Raw genomic sequence first — 21,612 nt, forward strand, 5'->3', positions numbered from 1 at the left:
AAATTTAATCCCTGGCTTGTCTTTCTGGGAATTTTCAATGATCTACACTTACCAAATTTGTGTGCAAGCTTCTGATTGGCGGTCAGGGGATCATGTTCTGAAACATTTCTTAAGGTGTCAAGAAATTATAAGCAGCAGAAATATATCTAGAGTGCAACAGAAAACAACGTGATGAATTGTAAAACCAGGATTATCTTTGAACTGAAAAATTAACTTGCAACCTGAATGTATGTGCAAATTAAAACACAAACACTTCATTTATTTATGGCCTTTTATGAAAACAAAACAAGCCCATAACTCCAGGCACACAGTGGGCTTATACTTGCAATTGTACAAATTTTCAAAGGGCATCTTCATATTATATGAAATGATTCTTACTTGTTATTTTTAAATTTTTGTCTAGGTGCATGTAAAGAAGGCTAAAGTAAAAAATGTAGGTATATTATAATGAAAACAAAAATATTTGGAAACAGGACCATAATCACTAGCTGGCCTTCACAATACAGATTTGAGAATATTTCTCGGCATGCATTCATTCACATACGTTTTCTATGCTCTACAAAAATGGCACCCACAGGTTTGCCACTTACAAAGGCACTGCAACAGATTCTGGTGTAAGGAAATCATTTTGTGCTGCGAATGGACCAGCATGAAAATGAAAACACTCAATGTTTGCTTTTTAAAATTTAGCACACATTTTCAATCCAAACTGACTTGGGCTCATGCCCAGAGATATTCTCATCACACGCCTTTGATACAAACAGTTGCAAGCACTGTAGTGAGTACTCACACGCTAGTGAGTGTGCTTCAGACACGTTGTCTATACCAAGGATTTCTTCTAAGACTTGAGACAAATTTTTAAAAGGAAACACATTTTCTCAAGGAAGGGTTTCAAGCATAACAAATACATGTATTTTCTCAGAATGCATGTGGCCTAGTCTTCTCTTGATATTCTTCATAGAAACGTCTCAGCGACTCAGGAATTCGAGGTGTCACGGCGCTCAAGGCTTGAGTGAAATGCCTTTTCATGATGCAGTTGGCTTGAATGTCTTCTTCCAGAGCCAGGAGCGCAGCCTCTCTGCAGACGGCTACAATCTGAAATGCAGAAAACAGAGGAGCAAATGCAGGAAGAAAACCATCAATACTTTTCCAAAAATATATTATTCTAATCACCTGCAGTACCTTCTAAAGCCCTAATTGGATTGTTCAAACTTTCTTGCTGAAATTACTGGACTTAAATTTTCAAAAGGAAAACAAGTAATTATACAGTGCTTTCTCCTCCGTTAGCATATTAACATATGCTCCTGCCTTCATAGACATTACGACGCATCAGCACCACAAGATGTCTGCATTGTGGCAGTGGTCCCAACCGTGAAGGTGCATCAATGTGCACTTGCACACACTGTCACATGGGATGGCCTGGGGGGACACAAGTGTGTGACAGGGCAGCGGAAGAAGGAGGGGCTCTCAAAGGGTGCAGTTGTGCACACAAGCATGGCCTGTCCTTACACCCATGCCCATCAGACGCTCGTTTATCAGCATGGGTGAGCTTTCTTCATGTGGAGCCCTTCCCGAGGCCTTCAATCTTGGGAACAAGAGACATGCTTGTAACATTTACTTTGTGGACCTGCATTAGAAGAGATGTGAATTGTTTACTCAGTGAGGAAAGTTGGGAAAACGGAAAAGAATCTGGGGAGGGGACGGAGTGGACACAGAGGGAGGGAGGCGAGAGTGGGTGGTAGCAGAACGGAAGCGGAGGAAGGTTCAAGAATCCTGAAATGTGTTTTTAAGCTCCCTGGACTTCAGACAGAGGAAGCGGGCTGATGCCAGTGTCATTCTAAAGACACATTACTGTGGTGAAAAGAGCTTGCAGGATGAAAAGAGATATTGTGATTTTCAGGGCAACAGGGAAAACAGTGATTGATATTGACTGCACCCTTATATTGGTAAATGAAAGGGCCAGCTGAAACACATCTGTCCAGCCATTCAGCATATTTTCTCTGTTTGTTCACTTACTGAAAAGAGCTCCTCTGCTTAGGCTAGGCTAATGGCTGCCAAAGCAGTTTAGTAGCTTTTTAAAGGATTTAGCAGCATGTTTAGGGAGCTTTCAAAAAACATGCATAGATTTAGATGGCTCTGTCAAATTACAACAATGTAACTATTAGTTCTGGGCTTCATTAGTGAGCACTGAAGTTAACTGTGGTGGTTATGCATGTTAATGCTTTCCCCAAAAGAAAGTGGCTACCAACTTGTTGAAGGGAAAAAATAAAACTTCTTGGGATTAGAAAAACCACTTCATCACATGTTCTTGTGCAAAAAGAGTTCTTTTGAAAACAAGAATGTGATAATTAATAAGCGGAGTAAATCCCGTGAAATGCCCAGCACGGATAGCATGGCTATCCAGTTGTTCCACCATGTTCCAAGCGGATCTCAGGGATGTCATCAAAAGAGGTAGAGGAGCAGGGTTGGGAGGGTCCTCACCCACTTCCTATCTGAAAGAACTTTTTTTCCAGCAGGAAAAGAATTTGAAGCAATGCTTGTGGGGCTAAAAAGTTTACAGAAACACTGGAAGAGGCAAAGAGCATTGACTGTCCTGCTGGACGGTCCAGTCCTGTCCTCCCTCTCCCTCCCAGCTGCACAGGGACCAGGGTCATGTGTGACTCTCCTCCAGTTAATGGGAATGGAGAACTCAGGTCAAATCACGGCTTAGTACATAATGGTACAGCGTTTATTGGGTGCCCACCCCCCCGACCCCCATTATGGTAGGCAGAGTTAGAGGGACAGAGTGAGTGAAGTCTTTTGTCTGCTATTTCACTTCACCCCCCAAACTACAATAGCTGGAGTTGGGCTGATATGAAACCATTAGCTTCTTCTGGGGCTCCCCCATGGGTACAGGGGCCCAAGCACTTAGGTCTGCTTTCCCCAGGCACTGGGTGCCTGATTCCCGTTCCTCCCCTACAACACTGGATACTGAAACCAATTTAATTAAAACACCATGCTGCACTCACGTCAACCCTGTGGGTGCCTTGACTAGGATGGGACTGATATCTCCACATTCTGTAGTGACCTTGCTGAAATGGGTATGTGTAAAGTGTGATGGACGCAGGTCAGATGCAGTGGCCACACGTGATGTGGTGGTAGGTGACAGAATGTGGGGGTGGGGTTGAAGAAGGAAGCAGATGGGAGCAAAAGGTTTTCTATAATCTCTCAAAAATTCCTCAGATCTGGATCACCTGGCTAGGGGTGACTACAGCACCATCTCACACATCCGAGAAGGGAGCTAACAGCAATGAAACTCAGAGGGAATCGGGGAAATAAATGACTGTGCTCCTCTGGCTACTGGACTGTCATAGCCCAACACAGCAGGGCACAGACATGTAGGCAATGGGAAGTACTATGTCACCAAAACCTAAAAGGTTACTCTAAGGTCATTGCCCTGAACACTCCATCTCTGCCTATCAACCCCCCTTCCTTCACTTCTGAATCACTAGATTCTTCTATGAGCTATAACTCGCTTCTTGTGATCATCTCCACTGCAGAGACAAAGGGGCCACTCGTAGTGAGACATGGTCTGGAAGGTGGATGTTTTCACCTAGGAACTCTAGTGCAGGTGAACTTCAGAGAAGTCCCCTCTATATTAAGGACTGGCCTTGACAGTTCTATCCAACTTGGAGAACTACAAATCATCAGAAATAGAAACCTGGTTTGAGCAGAGAACTGAGAAATGTTTGGCTTAGATGAGGATGACCTATAGAATTTTTAAGAGAAAATAAACAAACAAAAAACGGGGGTGGGGAAGAAAAGTTGAAAAGTGGAACTCACTGGCCTCCTCTGTGCAGAGGCTGTACTGCTGTCAGGCCTTCGCAAGGCAATGTAACTATCCAAAGCCAATACTGCTTCAGGCAACATGCCTGCTTCGTTTTATTTCTAAGGGATGCCATCAGGAAGCCATCATTTTGGAAAATCTTTCTGCTTTTAATGTTCTGCTACTTCCACCTATCAATATGCAACCAATAACTGAAGATGTAGAGGACACTTTGGAAATGTAGCCAGTCTTTCATTCATCTTGTTGTTCACCTAGCCACCGAATGCTGACCTGTGCCATAATTGTTTGAGGCCAGTTGGGAGACGGCACAGTATCTTTCTCCTCTTGTACTCGGGATTAGGAGGCAGAGTCAAGGTGAACTGCCCTGTGTGCTATGGTATCAGGTAGGCAAGAGCACAGTGCACTGGAGAGGGAAGGAGGAAGAAAATAAATACACACATACAAATATAGTAAACAACATGAGAAGTGCCGAGAGGGCATTCCAATTACATGGAATAAAGTCAGAAAACAAAACAAAACAAAACACAAAAAAACAGACAGGTAGAACAAAGGCATCAGTGCTTACACTGCCTAGCCTGAGGAGTCAAAGGAAGAATAAAGGACCAGCAATTCAACCCACTAAACGTCACTAAAAAATAACAATAATAAGAGTTTTCAAAGATGTGTGGCCACAGAGGGAGTAAAAGCTACTCAGTGACAGTCGCCTTAAAAGCTCTAAACTGAGCCTACAAGCAGTGCGTGTTCAAGTTGCTGACAGGATACAACTCCTAAAGGTTCTTTTGTTTTTAGTTTTTCCTTAGAAATTCTGAAGGGAAAAGCTTTAATTGGATTATTGGTTCTTCTTCCCTAACACAAAAGCAGGTCTGGAAAGGGTAGTATTCTTAGGACACTCACTGCCTAACTGGTTTCTCTTTGCTCTGGGGAACCACTCCTGGGGCATAAATTCCCAGGCAGGGATGTCCCACTTTCCTGCTTACTGCCACGCCTCATGACAGTAATCCTGCCTAGGGAAGCAAGCACCCTTTAAACAAATACATTTTGGGCAAAATAATTCTGTCTGCTTAATTTTCTCTGGTGCAGTGCACTCAAGAAAATGTTTTGTTTCTTTCAAAATACATATGCTAAAACTAATGAATGTGAATTCCCAATGAAATGGTATTAAGAAGTGGCAAATGAATCAATGCCTTGGGACAAGCTGAGTGTCCTTACCAAAGAGTCTTGAGGCAGCCAGCTTGCTCCTGTACCAGGTGAAGGGGCAGGCACTACCACCTACACGTAATAAACATCAGACACCAAATCAGCTAGCACCTGGCTCTTGGAACTTCCTGGGCTCTAAACAGTGAGCTATCGGCCTATACTGTCTAGACATTATCAACCAGTCAGAACAGACACACACTGTTCCTACAAAGCCCTTTCCCTCCTAGTTTCTGGCAGAACCCCCTTATAAATGACCTCCTAGAGATCTTCAGTACACACCTGTGAGACACCAACCCACATCCAGCACCTTCCTAAGCAACAATATGGCTCCCGCCACTCACATCATTTTGAATTCTGCTCTTCCCTATTCTAGAATAGACAGAAAAAGGAACTGGGCTTAGAAACACAAGGAACAGATCTAGTTAAGGACTGAGAATAGGCACCAGGGTTGAACAAGAGAAGAGAAGGCAAGAGAACCAGGTTGTTGAATGCAGTCAAAGAGCAGCAACATCAAGAAATTAAAACTGGTGAGAGAGAGACAGAAACTGTTTTGCTGTGTTACATTAGGGGAGGAGAGGGGAGAGGGAAACTATACTAGAACTAACAAAGATCTCAGAAACTTTACCAGCAGTGCAACAATCTATACTAGTCTGAGGATTAAAAGGCATTCAACTAAAACTAAGACCTTTCTCGCTGTTATCTTACCTCATGAGGTAAGTCAGTGTTTCTTCCATCTGCTCCTTTCTCCTGTGTGCACAGGGACTAGGACACTCCTTGCTTTGCTGGCATAGCATCTAAACCAAATGGAGTCTGTGACTCTTTTACGCTGGAAACGGAGTTCAGCTGAATTTTCTCCATGAGATCACAGAAGAACTAACTCATCTCTGACATGATGGGTAAATGAGTAGCTGAGGTTGAATTACAGATTAAAATGTTAAACTAACCTGTTCAGAGAGGAAACTCTTGGCCACTGGAGCTCCTTAACCTCTCTGGCAAAAAGACTCTGGAAGTTTTCTGCCTGATCCCTTCACCATCTTGTCGCCTTCCAGAAAGAATGCAGACTAGATCACTCCAAGAACTGCAAGATCGCTTTTGTCATTAGGCTACAAAAATGTAAGTGCCTTAGCTGGCTCTGTAAAGCTGCATTATATTCTTAGTCAGTTAAAAAAAACCTGACACTTAAGTTTGAAAAGGTGAAAGCATTATTATCTATGATGGATGGAATCCAGAAAACGAGGCAAAACACTTGTCAGAATAGGCCCAAGTTCTCACTGTCAGGGCTGGCCTAAGAGTTTTGTTTTGGTGGCCATGGAACCAGTTTATTTGATGCTACACATCATGAATTCTCTCACACTTGTTTGGCAGTAATAACTAACAGGTATCTGGCAAAAAGCAAAAACAAGCAGGAAATATCTACATGAAAGATTAAAGCATATTCCTAATAACAGGGAAGGAGAAGATTTTTAGTGCAAGTTTCAAAATCCTCAAAACAAAGCCACTGAACAAAGTTATAATGGTTTTCCAATACAGGAAGCAACTCAGCAACAAAAGTTCAGGCACGCAGGCATATGTATTTTCATGCCATGCTTGTCTTCTGCAAAAGCAGTGCCTTCAGAACAATGCAGCAATAACTGGATTATGTGAGACAACCCACTTGGGAGCTGTGTGGGGAAGCTACACCCTAGGAGGACAAGGCTCTTGACCAATGAACCTTGGGAAATCTAATTACCCCACTTTTTATTTGCAAAAGGGCAAAGAGGCAAGTTTGCAGAATTCTGAATGGCAAGAATAAGAACAATGTCTTACTTCACTGTGGAAAAAAACCTAAACCTCCTTAAACACAGGCTATAGTTGTTTTCCCCAGTCCATGGGACAAGAATTTAAACAGGTGGCTGGGCTTAGGAAAATAGGAACATTGACACCTCAGGATTCAAAACCAATGTGGTTTCTAAGCAGACAGTAATACCTTTTTAAAATGATGTGATAAAAAGGGCAGAGATGGTTTACCAAGTTGAATTAGAGGCAGGAAGACCTGCATATGTGGGCGTGACTTTGGTTAGTCACATCCCTTCCCTTGTTCTTTTCAGTTTCACAGTAGCACTACAACTTCTTAGCTAAGAGGTGTGGAATCCAACAATAAGGCGAAGCACAGCTACTTTTTTTTTGCCCCCTCATCTGGCACCATTAACACAGTGCTTCCCCTCATTACCCCCCCATTCCTGCCCCTGTTTTTCTGCATATTATTACAACAGTACATAGTCCTTCAGTAACAGTCACAAGTCCATCAGTCTGCTATTTAATTGTAGGTACTGACAATGGTAGAGAGTCTAATATCCTATTGTGAAGGTATATTTAATAGTTTCATTAAGAGTCCTCCTTTTATTTGGGAGTAGAGATGCGTATTGCAACGTATCTTCACTTCCTGGTAAGACACAGTCACTTCTGTAGTTAATGCCTAGGCAGTATCTGCACCTGCCTGGTGCTGGCTGATGCCAACATGCTGGGGGAGGAAGGGATATTGCCGCAATAGGCCAGTTAAGTAGTGGATGCAAAAGTTGCTCCCAACGTGCAATCTCTTACTTTCACAAATTTTCATGTACCTCTGGGACAGTATCTATATCTCCCCCAGAGAGAGGAAATGTCACCAAGATGTGAAGGTGGCTTAACAGCCAACCCTAATTTTACTTGCCACCCCCAGGAGACAAAGGGAGCACCTGGTTCTCTGGAGCAAACAAAAGCTGCAAGCTGCAATGTGGCAGAAAACGAAGCTGACCTTCACTTAGGCAAACTAGCTGAATTCCCACCTGAGGCTTGGCTAGCACACAGCGGGCTGCATAAAAGTTCACAGGAAAACTACAACTGTCTCCTAGAGACCATTGCATTTTAGGACAGGAACCTGGCCTCGCAGTCATCCTCGGATGCAGGGCTGAGAGCGCAGTCCAGGCCACTACCCACAGGCTGCAGCTGCACCCCAAGCAGGGCTGTTGGCAGGAAGAAAGCATGCCTCCCAGCCAGACCTAATCTCAGCTGCTTTGAGTTTCAAGTGCATTAAATAGCTTTAAAGACTACACCAAAAGAACTGGGGCTGCAGTGCTTTAAAAAGTCTTAGGTATTTTCAAAAACGTGGTTTCGTTAAAAGCATCTTCTGTCTGGAACACCTGTGACCTGCTGAACTTAATTGGGCTGCAGCTGGCGCTGATTGTGGTGCAGCCACTGAGCCAGGCAGTGACATTGTATTCACACTGCTCAGCCCGCCCCTTGCTTTTCTTTTCACTTTCCCAGCCCTGCGACCTCCTGTCGGAGGGATTAGGAAGCTAGCCGAGAGTGGCATCCTGCTGGTCCGGAACAGCACGCCCTGCAGGTGCTTCAAGGAGGAGACTACCTGGGAGATTATGTGCTCCAGCGGCTGCAGAGGGAGGGTCAGTTCAGCCAGACCCTTTGAGCCTCACTGAAAGGTGGTTGAATGGCCAGGCATGAAAGATGGGGCTGAAGGGAGCACAGCAGGCCTCTGGCCCAGAGTGCCAAATGCAAGTCACACTGCCAAAGGCACAAATAGCAAGCCATGTCCCAAACTGCCAAGAAAGCAGATCACAGAGAAAAAATGTGCTCACGAATGGCAGCAAGACGCACTGCTTTCAAGTTCCTGCTATTTCACCCAAAACCCGTAAGCAGTGAGGGAAGAATTTTGGACGACAGATTTGATTTAAGGAATTATCTAACGATTATACTGCTGCTCTTGGGCTACACTCCCTTGGAAAACAGGCTTCAGGATAATCCACCTGGGATAATACTGAAATCATACAGTCTACAATGCCATACACAGTACTGAGTCAACAGAAAAGGCAGTTTCGGTAAAGACACATTTGAAGCCTAATAGCATTAGGGAAATACACTTGGCTGTTTAATTTCTTCAAGTTACCTGGAAGTATTTAAAATGTACATTGCTTTAGTCTGTACACATGGAGAAGCCTTTAAGAATTTTTGCTTTAAAAAAATTTACACAAAAAATGATTATTCTACACGGTTTTGGGTCTGGAAACATCTTGGGTTCTTAGTTAACTGTTTCAGCATATCATTTTTACTATTTGTGCCTGTGGACATTTTCAATGTCTCTAACTTTAACTGAAACATAACAAGATTTAAAAAAGGAATATTTTCAGCCTTGAAAGGAAAATACCAAACCACTATGGGAATGGAAAGAATAGAAAGTACTGAGTAGGGAAGGAGAGGGCTAAGAGGGTAAAAGAGGTGCTAGAAGCTCCCTAGTAATTTTTCTTCTTTCAAAATGACTTATTTTTTTTTCTTTTAATTATTTATTATTTTACTTCATTAATTACATTGTATTATGTGACACAGTTACATAGGTACTTGGGTTCTCCCCACCCCTCCCCAAACCCTCCCACCATGGTGGATTCCTCCACCTTGTTGCATAACCACAGCTCAAGTTCAGTTGAGATTCCCCCATTGCAAGCGTATACCAAACATAGAGTCCAGCTACTTAATTTGTTTAAAAAGCAGAATGAGAGAGAAAAGAAGAGGAGAGAATGGGAGGGGGAGGGGAGGGGAGGGGAGGAGAAGGGAGGAGAGGGGAGGAGAGGGGAGGAGAGGAGAGGAGAGGGGAGGAGAGGAGAGGAGAGGGGAGGAGGGGAGAGGGAGGGGTGGGGAAGGGAGGAGTGGGGAGGGGAGGGGAAGGGAGGGGGGACAGAGGAGGAGTGGGGAGGGGAGAGGGGAGGGGTGGGGAGGGGAAGGGAGAGAGAAAGGGAGACAAGAGAATCTTCCAGCCGCTGATTCACTCACCCAACAGTCACAACGCCACCACAGCTATGTTTGGCCAAAGCCAGGAGCCAGGAACTCCATCCAAGTCTCCCACATGGGTGACAGTGGTATTTGGGCCATCTTCTTCCACTGCCTTTCCAGGTAGTTAGCAGGGAGATGGATTAGAAGTGAAACAGCTGAGACATGAATCAGCGCTCCAATATGGGATGCAGACCCTGCCCTGTATTTTTATTTTTTCTCCCCCCATGACATGGTTTTGTTGGTATAGGATCTCCCCTTGTTCCTCCCCCGTATTATTACAATAGTGTAGTACTTCAGCAACAGTCAATTCCATCATTCTGCTATTTAAGTGTATCATGGCACTGTAGGTGTAGGCAATCACAGAAAATCTAGTATCATATTGTTAAGGTATAGAAACAAGAGAATACAATGGGCATCTGGGTTGTTTCCATGTCTTGGCAATTGTGGATTGGGATTGGGCTGTTACAAAAATAGGGTTGCAAGTCAATTCCACATATGCAAATTTCACTTTCTTTGGATATACTCCCAGGAGTAGTATAGCTGGATTACAGGGTAGATCAATTCTTCAGTTGCCTTAGAATTCTCCATACTGGTTTCCACAGTGGCTGCACTAGCCTACACTCCCACAAGCAGCACAGTAGGGCTACTTTTACCCTACATCCATGCCAGCAGGTGGTGTTAGCAGATTTCTGGAGTTAGGTGGAACCTCAATGTGGTTTTCATTTGTATCCCTGACAGCTAGTCAGTCTGAGCATTTTCTCCATATGCCTATTAGTCACCTGAATTTGTTTAGAAAAATGCCTGTTCATTTCCTTCGCCAATTTCTTCACGGGATTGTTTGTTTTGTTCCTGTTGAGTTTCTGAACCTCTGTGTAAATCCTGGATATTAATCCCCTATCTTCTGTGTAGTGTGCAGATTTTCTCCCACTCTGTTGGTTGCTTCTTCACTTGACTGACTGATCATTTACTTCATCATACAGAAGTTGTTAGTTGTTGTCTCTGTGCTATCAGATGAATTTTTTTGTATAATCTTTTTTGAGAAGAATGTTGTTAGAATTTTCACTGGGATTACACTGCATCTGTATATTACTTTTGGTAATACGGATCTTTTGATGGTGTTAACTCTTTCAATCCAAGAACATGGTAAATTTCTCCACCTTTTAATGTTTTTTTCTTTTTTTTACAAAATTTATTTATTTTTATTGGAAAGTCAGATTTATAGAAGAGAGAGATAGAAAGAGAATGAGTTTCAATCCGCTGAATTACTACCCAAGTGGTCATTAATCAAGATGATCCAAAGCCAGTTGCCTGGAGCTTCTTCTGAGTCTCCCACGTGGATATGCAGGGTCCCAAGACCTTGGGCTGTCTTCTGCTTTCCCAGGCCATGATCAGGGAGCTGGATGACAAGTGGAGCAGCCAGGATATGAGCCAGCACCCATATGGGATCCTGGTGCATACAAGGTGAGGATTTTAGTCACTGAGCTATCACACTTCTGCCATCACATGTTCTGTAAATTTTTCTTTAAGATTTATTTTTACTACAAAGTGAGATATACGGACAGGAGGAAAGACAGGGAAGATTTTTGGTCTCATGATTCACTCCCCAAGTGGCCGCAATGGCTGGATCTGAGCCAATCCGAAGGCTGGAGCCAGGAGCCTCTTCCGGGTCTCCTACGTAGGTGCAGGATCCCAAGGCTTTAGGCTGTACTTAACTGCTTTCCCAGGCCACAAGCAGGGAGCTGGATGGGAAGCAGGGCTGCTGGGATTAGAAACAGCGCCCATATGGGACCCAGACAAGGACTTTGGCCGCTAGGCTGCCATGCTGGGCCCATGCCCTGTAATTTTTATCATAGAGCCCTTCTCATTCGTTATTCAACAAAGATTTGTTGAATAACAAATTACCAGGCACCAGGAAAGAAACAAAGTCTCACAAAATTCTAATGTGCAAAAACACTGGCCAATGTAGTTAAAAGTTGTAAACATTGCCACTGGGAGCAATGCTAGGAATAACCTCTCCCCTCCACAGGCTTGCTTATTTCAGGATCACTAGATCTGTACTAATTTGTGTTATTCATAGCTGCCAGCATTACTTTTTCATATCACAACCCTCAACCAGAGTTACCTGTGTTACATTTCTGTCTCTCTCATTCGACTACAAGTTCCACAAACGCCAGCAGCTTTGGATGTACTAGGTGTCATTGTAAACACTAATTTGCCACCTTTAAAGTCCAAGAAAAGGTCTCATGCTGGAGTCATCTTTGAACAAATATGAAAAGTGTTTTTTTCCCTTTAAAAAAAAAACACCACACATACACTATACAAGTTACACACGTGACTCCTACTGGGACAACCACAATCAAGGTAACTGTCTTCTCTGGTTCAAAAAGCAAAAAAGAGTAGGCCAAGAGGAGAGGAAAATGCACTATCCCTGGGAGAGGAAAGCAAGCAAAGTCTAGCTACCTGAAGAGCTTCCGTCTCTTTCCCAAGTAATTTCTCCACCAGGGCATGGGGGGAATAGGAGGGAATATGGAAACTGGTTTAACAGTCTGTATTTCCTCATCTGTCATCATCCCCTGCATCTTGCCCTACTGACACACACACACACACACCCCACCAGCACACCTCCCTGGAAACCCTATCGCCTCAGGGATGCCCTGGGTCACCTAGTTTGGGATTTTGACTTGGGATTTTTTGGGGTTCTAATCCTTCTGGACCATTCACCTGTAATGAGTGGTTTTCATTCCTTTCTCAACGGCTGTAGCCTGACCTGCACTAATGAACAGACTTGCTCGGCATACCTAAAATTATTTTAGAATATAATATGGTGATAGAATATGACTATTTGTTAAATAGGAAAAAGAGACTATAAGCTGTAGCTAGCTAATGGGCATCTGAAGACAGGAGCTGGTGATTCACAAAAAGGATATCCCATTGACACATGACAAGGAGAAAATCATGATTATCTTACACACACTTCTTACATTTTTTTGAGGTACTGATTAATAATATTTATGTTTAATAACCCCACTGTTAAGAAAGTTATACTACAGTATTTTGTTTTTAAACACAAATAATAAGAAAATATTGTCTTGTTAAATGAACTGGATACTTTCAAGTGGCTTTTAATGTGTGTGTGTTCACAATGTAGCAAAAATTCTTAAGCTACAATCTGTGGGATATCTAAATGGGTTCAAGAATACACTGAACTTTACAAAAACATGCACCTGTTTATACGTATAGGTACTGTTCAGGAAAAGTTTCAGAGCTTTCAGTGCCATAATCGCCCAAAGAAGGGGTTCAGAATCAACGCTCTGCAGTAACCCTATTTCAAACCTTCTTAAGTTCTATGCATGCTTCATAATAATACTTACTTTCCCCCTTTCAGATGACTTGGGGTGGAACACAATTTGGCTGGAGTTGTCACAGTTGCGGAGTACAGAAAATATGAAGTGAAGGTGATCTTACTGTAAGTTAAATCAGTTTTACTTTTTTAGGCTTTCCTGTTAAACCCTAGAAAATTTTAACAGCTGCCTCCAACATATGCTTATTTAGGCTTTAATTTACATGAACAGGAATCGAAAGGTCTTTAAGGACTATTTCCATCCATTAAAAGAAGAAAAAGGTAGGATAATAATGTGCTAGTACTGCAAATTTAAGTGTATTATTTAAGGAATGCAAAAACCCAACTTTCTAAGATAATGTTAGAATCTACAAGTGGTACACATTAACTCTGTATAATTTCAGTTATGCCATTAGTAAACTGAAGTTCATGCTCGTTTCTGCTCTCTGGTCATAACAGTAAACAGAGCAAAGGGAGTTTCATCATCTGTAAAATTATGTAGGCTGTTGTCTTATACAGAGGACACTATTGGTGTCCACCAAAAAGGAAAAAGGAAAGAAAAATCTCAGGTTTTACTTATCTGAAAGTCAGTAGTATGACCTGGCTAACTTATCTATAACAATAAACCAAATTATATATGCATTTAATCCAAGGTATGAAAAATACCTAAGAGCCACAGAGGATGTTTTCATTACAGTTAGCTGGTGCACACCAAGGAGAAGAATAAAGATTTATTCAGGTCATGAAGACTTTAACCCAAGTATATATCCACTTTTGTGATCAAGTCCATTAATTAATAGACCATCAAGTCTAAGTATCCTTCTTAACTGCTTTACAAAAATGTCAGACAAAAAACAAACAAACAAACAAACAAACCCAAAACCCACCAAGCCAATATAATGGGAAAATTACTAACAGCAGGCCATAAATGTGGAAAGCATTGTAGGAATAGATGAAATTACTTGTTGATGATGAATAAATCATATTTTAAATCATTTTAGCTAAAAAATAAAATTATCAAAGCATAGGATTGGTTTGGTAGTAAAAGGCAGCAGCTGGTATCTTTGAAAGCTAATGATGTACTTTTAAAAGGTTTATCTGGTTTGTAAAACCTGAAGACATAAAACTGACTGAATTTGAGCATACATAATTAGCAAATCTTAGTCCATACACTTTACCTCACCATCATAAATTAGGTGAACTTTCTTCAGACTTCTAAGCATCAAAAACTGGATGACTACAAAGAAACTAGTAGACATTTCTAACTGAGCAGAAAGCTTCTCACAGATGTGAACCAACTGGACACAAGGGATTATGACACAACGGAAACTATTTTGCAATCACAGCTAACATACTCTCTATTATGAATAATAAAATATAAACATAAAAGCACCTTATAATGTTGTAAAAAGAAGACTGAAGCAAATGCCAAGAATTTCCTCTTAAGGTTTTACCCTTCCTCATTTGGATCCCTCAACTTTCAACAGGCTCCGCCTTGGCTGTGTTACATGGTGCATGCTTCTGAGCAGGGGCCTGCTTCTGCCTCAGCCTCACTCACATCTGACATGCGCAATCACCTGTGGCATGTGTTGCATCCAGGGCCTCAACTGCTTATGCCAGAAAGCCAGGCACCCCACTTTAGCATCTTGGATTCTAACTAGAAATAAAACCAGAATGCAAGACAGATTTAATAGGTTTATACTTTAAAGTCTATGACAACCATAACTTCAGGAGTTTCACAAATTATGTCCTGCTCTTGTCAACCATTTTCTTTGAAATTAATCATAAACATATATATGCACACACACACATACTGGAACATAAGGTCCATATAAGTTCACAAGATATGTTGGAAGTTTAGTGTGAAGTTGCTTTATCGTCAGTAACTCCAAAGCCTCGGAAAGACTTTAAGACCACATATCCTTAACACTATGACATACACAACAAGGCTGACTTTACAGAAGACTCAGGAGCAGTTCTGTCCTGCGTTAGAATGCCTAAACCAGGGGAATGGTTCTGATTCTCCTACATCTCCAGTATGTGCAATCATTTGTGATACCAGCTCTATATGAGGTCTCACTTGCTAGTGCTATAAACACAATTTGAATCAAAAAGGAGAAATTTTTCATACAGATAACATTAGGCCTACCAGAACTAAGGATGGGAGTCAGTGGACAAACTGGAACCAGCAACTTTAGTGCAATTAAGCAGTATCTCTCTGTAATTGTTATTCCCTTATTTCTCTGTTCTTTAGTTTTGCCTACATGGTAGAGAACATGACCATGAACAGTTCCTCAGCTTTAGCCACCAGAAAGTTCTCATTTTCTCAGTCCCATAAACCAAAAATTTCCTAGAAGTCTGACTGGCCTGGTTTAGCCTCTATAGCCAGGGCAAAGGAACTACAACATGAGGCTAAATCGAATTAGGTCATTTCCTCCGTGCCATCGGGGGTGGTGGTGGTGGTGTGTGTACATGTAGATGTAGCCACGCCATTCTGATTACAAGGTAAATGCAGTTTTGAGGAGCTGAAATGGAGATATCTGGAAGGGTCTGGATAGGTGATTTGAGATGGGTCTATTTTGTTTGATGGAGAGAATGAAGGAAAGGATTCAAAATTGCCTTTTACCCTCTACACATGAGAAAATGAATTAAAACATACTAGGTACAACAGATTTTGAAATCCTGAACAGAATTTTCTAATACACGTATCTATGAACTTTCTGAAGGCTCCTCATAATTGTGTGACTTATGCACTGTTTCTTTTCAATGTGCCTTGACAATCCACTGTCTCAAAATGCAGTGTTGAAAAGGTACAACTTGCGAACTTATGCCAAGTAGGGCATAGTTCCAAAAGCAGGGCTCACCATACTGCCACAGAGCCCTAGAAACAGCGCAGTTTGTTTCCAGCTCCTGTCTTCTTAAGACCATGTTGCTCATTTGAAGTACAGATAATATTCCAGGGTGTGCAAATGATTTCCAGGCCACAGATAACAACCCCAAACTGGATAACGTTGAAGAGCCTTAAGGGCCACTGAGCAACAAAGCTCAAATCAGGAGTTGTTCTGTTTGAAAGTTTACAAACGTTTTATTTGAAGACAGTTTCTGAATTCAATTAAAATTGTGCATGTAATTAGAAATGTATGTGTTAACAGAGCTTAAAGGAAAGAAAAGGAAGTGGACAGCATGCTGAGCTTAAAGAACCTTGACTTCATTTTACAAATCTCATAGCTGAAAAATTAATTAAAGCCATCTTTTACAACAACTCCACCCTACTTAGTAAACTTGTCCAACTCCCTCTGCCCCACAGCCCCCAAAAATGGGCCAGAGGGAAGGCAAAGACATGCAGAGAATTAGCACTGATGGACAGAATAATATCATCTTCATTTTGTTCCCCTTTCTTGCTCGTTTCAATTTTTTTTCACTAAGGAAAATGTAAACATATACTACAACAGAGAGAATAGCATATAGTAACCTCATTGATCTGTTACTCAGCTTTAATAAAGATCAACTTAGGGCCAATCCAGTTTCCTCTATGCTTTCATCCTCAGCCTCAACACTGCAATGACTTTTTGGGAGGCAAATCCCAGAAGCATAAAATTTAATACATAATGTCATTATATATCATTCAAGGCTTGTTTTTTTAAAAGAAAAAAGGTAGTGATAACATTTTTATTACACATTAAAAATTAGTAACAATCCATTAGTATTATTAATGCTAAGTCATGATTGACATTTTGCCAGTTGTAAATATATCAAAGCTAGTTTGTTTCAATTAGAATCAGAATAGGATGAACACATTGCATTTACTTCATATCTTGTATAGCTTTTCCTCATTTTGCTTACCATGAAGCATATGTCCTAAATAGTTTCCCATATTCTGTGTTTTACTGACTACAACCCTATGGTGTTATTTATTGAGTTCCCTTGCCTCCTGCACTGCATTAGCTGTAAATTACACAGTAAGATCCAGAGGCTTGAGCAGATTCAGGGTCTTTTTTTTGTGGATACTATAGAAGTGATGCTAGGATGCATATACTGACTGGCGGCCCCTCTCTTTGCGGTTTGGTAGTCATATATGGTCCTTTAGTCTTACAATTCATTAAGAATTACAAAAATGGTGCCATTCTATTCTTGTTATTCTGCATTTACTGACGGGGGTATTTTTATTTATTCAATTTTATTTATTTATATTCTATAATCTTACTTAGTTGATCAGGGTACAAAGGGTCAAGGGCTACAGGAAAGTGGGTAAGACCACTATTTCCACACTAATATCATCATTTTCCCCCTGTATCTTGGATCAAAGGAGAAACAAAGGGAGAAGCCCCACCCAACCTCCCACTCCAGGTCCCTGATGTGAGACATGCTCCAACGGTCCTGTTCAAGCATTTTTGATAGCTCAACAGTTCTGAATTGCTGCCAGTTTTGCTGCTCCAAGCACGATGAAATCTCTTCAGAATCTACTAGCTGACAATCTCTTCATGGTTGTGGTTCTGAGATCAGTAGTTCAGTTGGAGGGATCTCCAAAGAAACTTCGTCTGAGGTGATCCCAGAAGTGATTCTTGTGTGTGTTTGCCAGTACAGGGTCCAGCACAGTCCGTTGCCCCAATCAGCTTATGTACATGCTGGTGGTTGCAATTTCTGGGTCAGTTCTGTTTCCAGCCCTGTCTTCCACGAGAACCAGTGGATGTTGCAGTCCAGCCCGATCCTGCCCACTTCGCACTCGGTCCTCATGCAAACCAGTGGGAGCTGCAGCCTAGTTGGGGCAACTCCCCATAACCCTCATCAAGCCTGCCCCTACCTTGATTCCCATGCTTGCCACTATGTACTGCAGACTTGTTCAGTCTGTCCCACATCCCATTCAGCTCTCATACATGTTAATGGGTATTGAAGCTTAGTTCAACCCAATCAACCCTACTATTCAGCCCGCACACATACTGGTAGGTGTCTTCCTGTCTAGCCACCCCTGCCCCTGTCCTTGCTTTCTGTGTTCTCCAGGGGAGTGGTAACCCAAGAGGGAGGTACCTACTATTTCCCTTCTAGGCCACTCCCACTCCTGGATTATGCACTCTCCAGGTGATTCTGCAGTTTAACTTGACAGATTTAGCCCCAGTGCCAGGTTCTGTCAGCTGATGCTGTGGCTAAGCCCAACCAACCCTCATCCACTCTAATTTTTGCTTGCACCAGTCTAGCTCACATGAGGTCCACAGGTGTTGTAGCCCTGCCTGGTCTGGTCTGCCCCCAACCCAACTCACACTCTCCAGTGGGAGCAGTTGTCCAGTAGGGCAGCCCCATATTCCTCTGCCAGCTTTGCCCCCTCCCTCCTTGGTTCTCATGTGTGTTGTTTGGGTGCTGTGGCCACATCTGGTATGGCTCATTTTACCTTGGGCATTCTGTAATGTGCACTGGTATGTGTTGTGACCAAACCTGGCTTGACCCACACTCTGTTCTGGTGCTCAGATTCACCAGCGTGCGATGTGAACTGGTTCAGCCTGGTCTGCCCCCCACCTATGCAAGCGGGTATCTTTCTCTGGCCTGGTCTGGGTTGCTCCCTATCATGGTTCTTGCGCTCACTTGGAGAAGAGTTGCCTAGGCTCTTCCATCAGAACCTCTCCCTATGCCAGATCTTGCCCAGACTGGTGGGTCCATGGGTCAGCCTTCCTTATTTGCCTTCAATTCATTCTGGTTCTTACTGTTGGTTGTTTCAGCCCAGCCACTGCTCACGCATAGCTCAATAAGGACAGAGACCTAGCCTAGTCTGTTGTACATCTACCCAGGCTCTCCAGAGCACCAGATGGTGTTGGAGTCCAGCCCAGGTAGGTGCGCCCAGCCCCAGTTCACACTTGTGCCAAGGGAGATTGCAGCCATTTCCAGACCAGAAAACAGCCCACACTCTGGCTCCTGTACTCTCCCCAACCCAGCAAGGGTGTACTCTCACAACTTCCCAACTGAGCCTATTAACAGCCCTAGATTACACGCATACCAGTGGTTGCTCTGACCCAGTTGGCTTAACCCCTCACCTTTCTCAGCCTTTGCCTTTGATGCTGTGGCCTAGTATCCCTGGCTCATGCAGACCAGTCAGTGAAAGAGCCTAGCTTGGCATGACCTGTGCTCCATCCTGATTTCTGTTCTTCCCTTGCTCGGCCCTGCCCAGTCCACCCCTTTGCAGTTGCAGCTCGGCCCACCCGACAACTTATTCAGGATGCATCTTTGGGGGTGTTACTGCCTTGACCTGTCCAGACTGTTGTCAGTTCCTTTACCAGTGATGGCAGGTTCCATGGTCACACCTAGCTCAGCCCATCACCACCCCAGCTCATGAGCTATCCAGTGGGACTTGTACTGCCACTGGGTTGGGCCCTCACTTCCCCCAGAGAATCTACCCCCAAACCTGGTTCTCTTGTGTGCTAGTTAGTGTCTTGACCCTGCCAAGTGTGACCCGTCCACTGTTCCACCACCCAGTCATGTACTGGTACCTAGTCCTGTCAGAAAGGCCACCATTCATAACTTTCATGTGGACTGGTGTGTTGCAGTCAGTGATGCTATTTGTTAACCGCCCATCTCAGGATTCCCATTTGGGCTGCTGAATCAGTCTGACTCAAATAGATCTTATGGACTCTCCCCGCCAAATCACCAGGTCTCAGTTCCCACGCTTGCCAGAAAGTTCCAGGACCCCGTTATTGGGAGTCACCCAGAATTCATCCCTCACCTACACTCACACTGGCCTAGTTCATGGGTGTCCCTAGGCAGAAATTGCATATCCTGTAAACCCCAGAGCTTGCCGCCAGGAAGCCAGCAGACAGAGCCTGGCGCCAAATAGGCGCACTGGCCACCGTAAGCCTAGGACTTGGTCACCACTTGGCAGCAGTGACTTTGATCTGAGTCCCCAGCATTGGGTCCGGCCTGGTTAGGGCACCCCCCACAGCCGTCACACTGCAGAGAGCTGTTCTTGCCCCACCTACAAGGCCTGAATCCCATTCAAACTCCTCCTGCTGCAAGATGTTAGTGGCAGGGCGGAGCCAGTGCCTTAATCCAGTTCCCAAGTTTCCCTCCTGGTGTGCTTACCCTGAGGGAAGAGACCTCTTCTTAGACAAATGTCAACATACTAGTCCCATTTTTTTCACGTTCCATAACTTTAACAGAATATTTAATCTATTCTGTACAAACTGAAAAAACCATGTTCAGTTATAAATGTGTAACAAGGCTGAGCATACTCTACATGCCTGGTCAAGCACAAACATGGCTGTCCCTGGCTGCCAGAAACAACTGACACACACTTGGAACCACACACCAGCCATGGTCCCTCATGGCTTTTATGACAGAATGAATGCAACACAAGAATGGGGGGTGGGAGCCACTGAGAAAGCCATGTGGACCTTCACATACAGAGTCGACAGGAAGACAATATTGCCCGGCTATGCGGCCACAACCCCACAGCCTTTCAGAGCAATGTATGGTCTCATGTCAGGAAAACAGCTCTTGCCAGGAGATGCGCATCTCCAGTCAAGGCAACGCAGTGGTTTTGGAAAGGGTAAAGGCATGAGCATGAATTCAAAAAGAAGTTTAAGAATCACAGGCCCCATCCCCTGGAGAACAGAGTGTAAGGGCATGTTGTAAGAGAAGGAGCTTTCCTTTGTCCATCCACGTGGACAAGAGGAGGAATCAGCGGCCAGAGCAGTCTTCAGGGTCAGGGGCTGGACAGGACTTTTCACACTTTTACTTTGCCTTGCCTTTTTCCTTAAAGGTCACTTCACAGTTCCTATGCAAAGCTTTTCTTGGTTTCTTTTATAGCTGCACAATTCCGTCAATCCAGCCCCAAGTGACTGAGTTGTTTCCAGGACTTCCTCTTTTCACTTTAGGATTTATTTATTTGTCAATAGGAGAGCCAAAAACACTCAAAGAGGACAAAAGTAAGATTTCAGAAAAAAAAAGAACCTTGTTATATGCTCCAATTTACCATAACATGCATATGGTTATAGAACCTGACCTATTCAACTTGCATGTTCATAATTTCAGAAGAGAAGTCTGCGCTGGGCATTTGGCCTAGTGGTTAAGACACTCATGTTGCCACTGTGGCACACGAATTCAAGTCTGGACTCTGGCTCCCCATTTCGGCTTCAGGCAGCAGTAGTGGCTCAAGTAGTTTGGTCCCTCTCAGCCATGTGGGACACTCAAATACTAAATTCCTTGCTCCAGGCTCCTCTCAGTCACCGCAAGCTTTTAAAGCAGATAGAAGATACATTTCCCTCTCTTTCTCTCTGTTGTTTGTCTTTCAATTAGATGAAAATAAGTATTGGCAAAAAAAGAAAAGAAAATTTGCAAGAGATCTCATTTTCTGGCTCCTTTATCTGACTTTGTTTTTACCATGTGTTTCACCCCAACTAGCCTTCCACTCCTTCCAGCCTTTGCAAGCTGTGGTCACAGTTCCCTCCCTCAAGTCTTCAAATAACTCCAA

General features: G+C 43.2%; 1 protein-coding gene across 5 annotated transcripts in view; it reads right to left on the reverse strand.

The window, feature by feature from the left end:
* Positions 1–257: 257 nt before the first annotated feature.
* AFG2A (AFG2 AAA ATPase homolog A) overlaps positions 258–21,612 on the reverse strand; it is a 220,650-nt gene continuing 199,295 nt past the window's right edge. For all 5 annotated transcript variants that reach the window (XM_058666883.1, XM_058666885.1, XM_058666886.1 and 2 more), the window contains one exon: positions 258–1,095. In XM_058666883.1, coding sequence (XP_058522866.1) covers positions 919–1,095 — 177 coding nt within the window. In that variant the 3' untranslated portion in view covers positions 258–918. The remainder of the gene's footprint in view (positions 1,096–21,612) is intronic.

The sequence above is a fragment of the Ochotona princeps genome, chromosome 7 (assembly GCF_030435755.1).
Source record: "Ochotona princeps isolate mOchPri1 chromosome 7, mOchPri1.hap1, whole genome shotgun sequence".
Taxonomy (NCBI): domain Eukaryota; kingdom Metazoa; phylum Chordata; class Mammalia; order Lagomorpha; family Ochotonidae; genus Ochotona; species Ochotona princeps.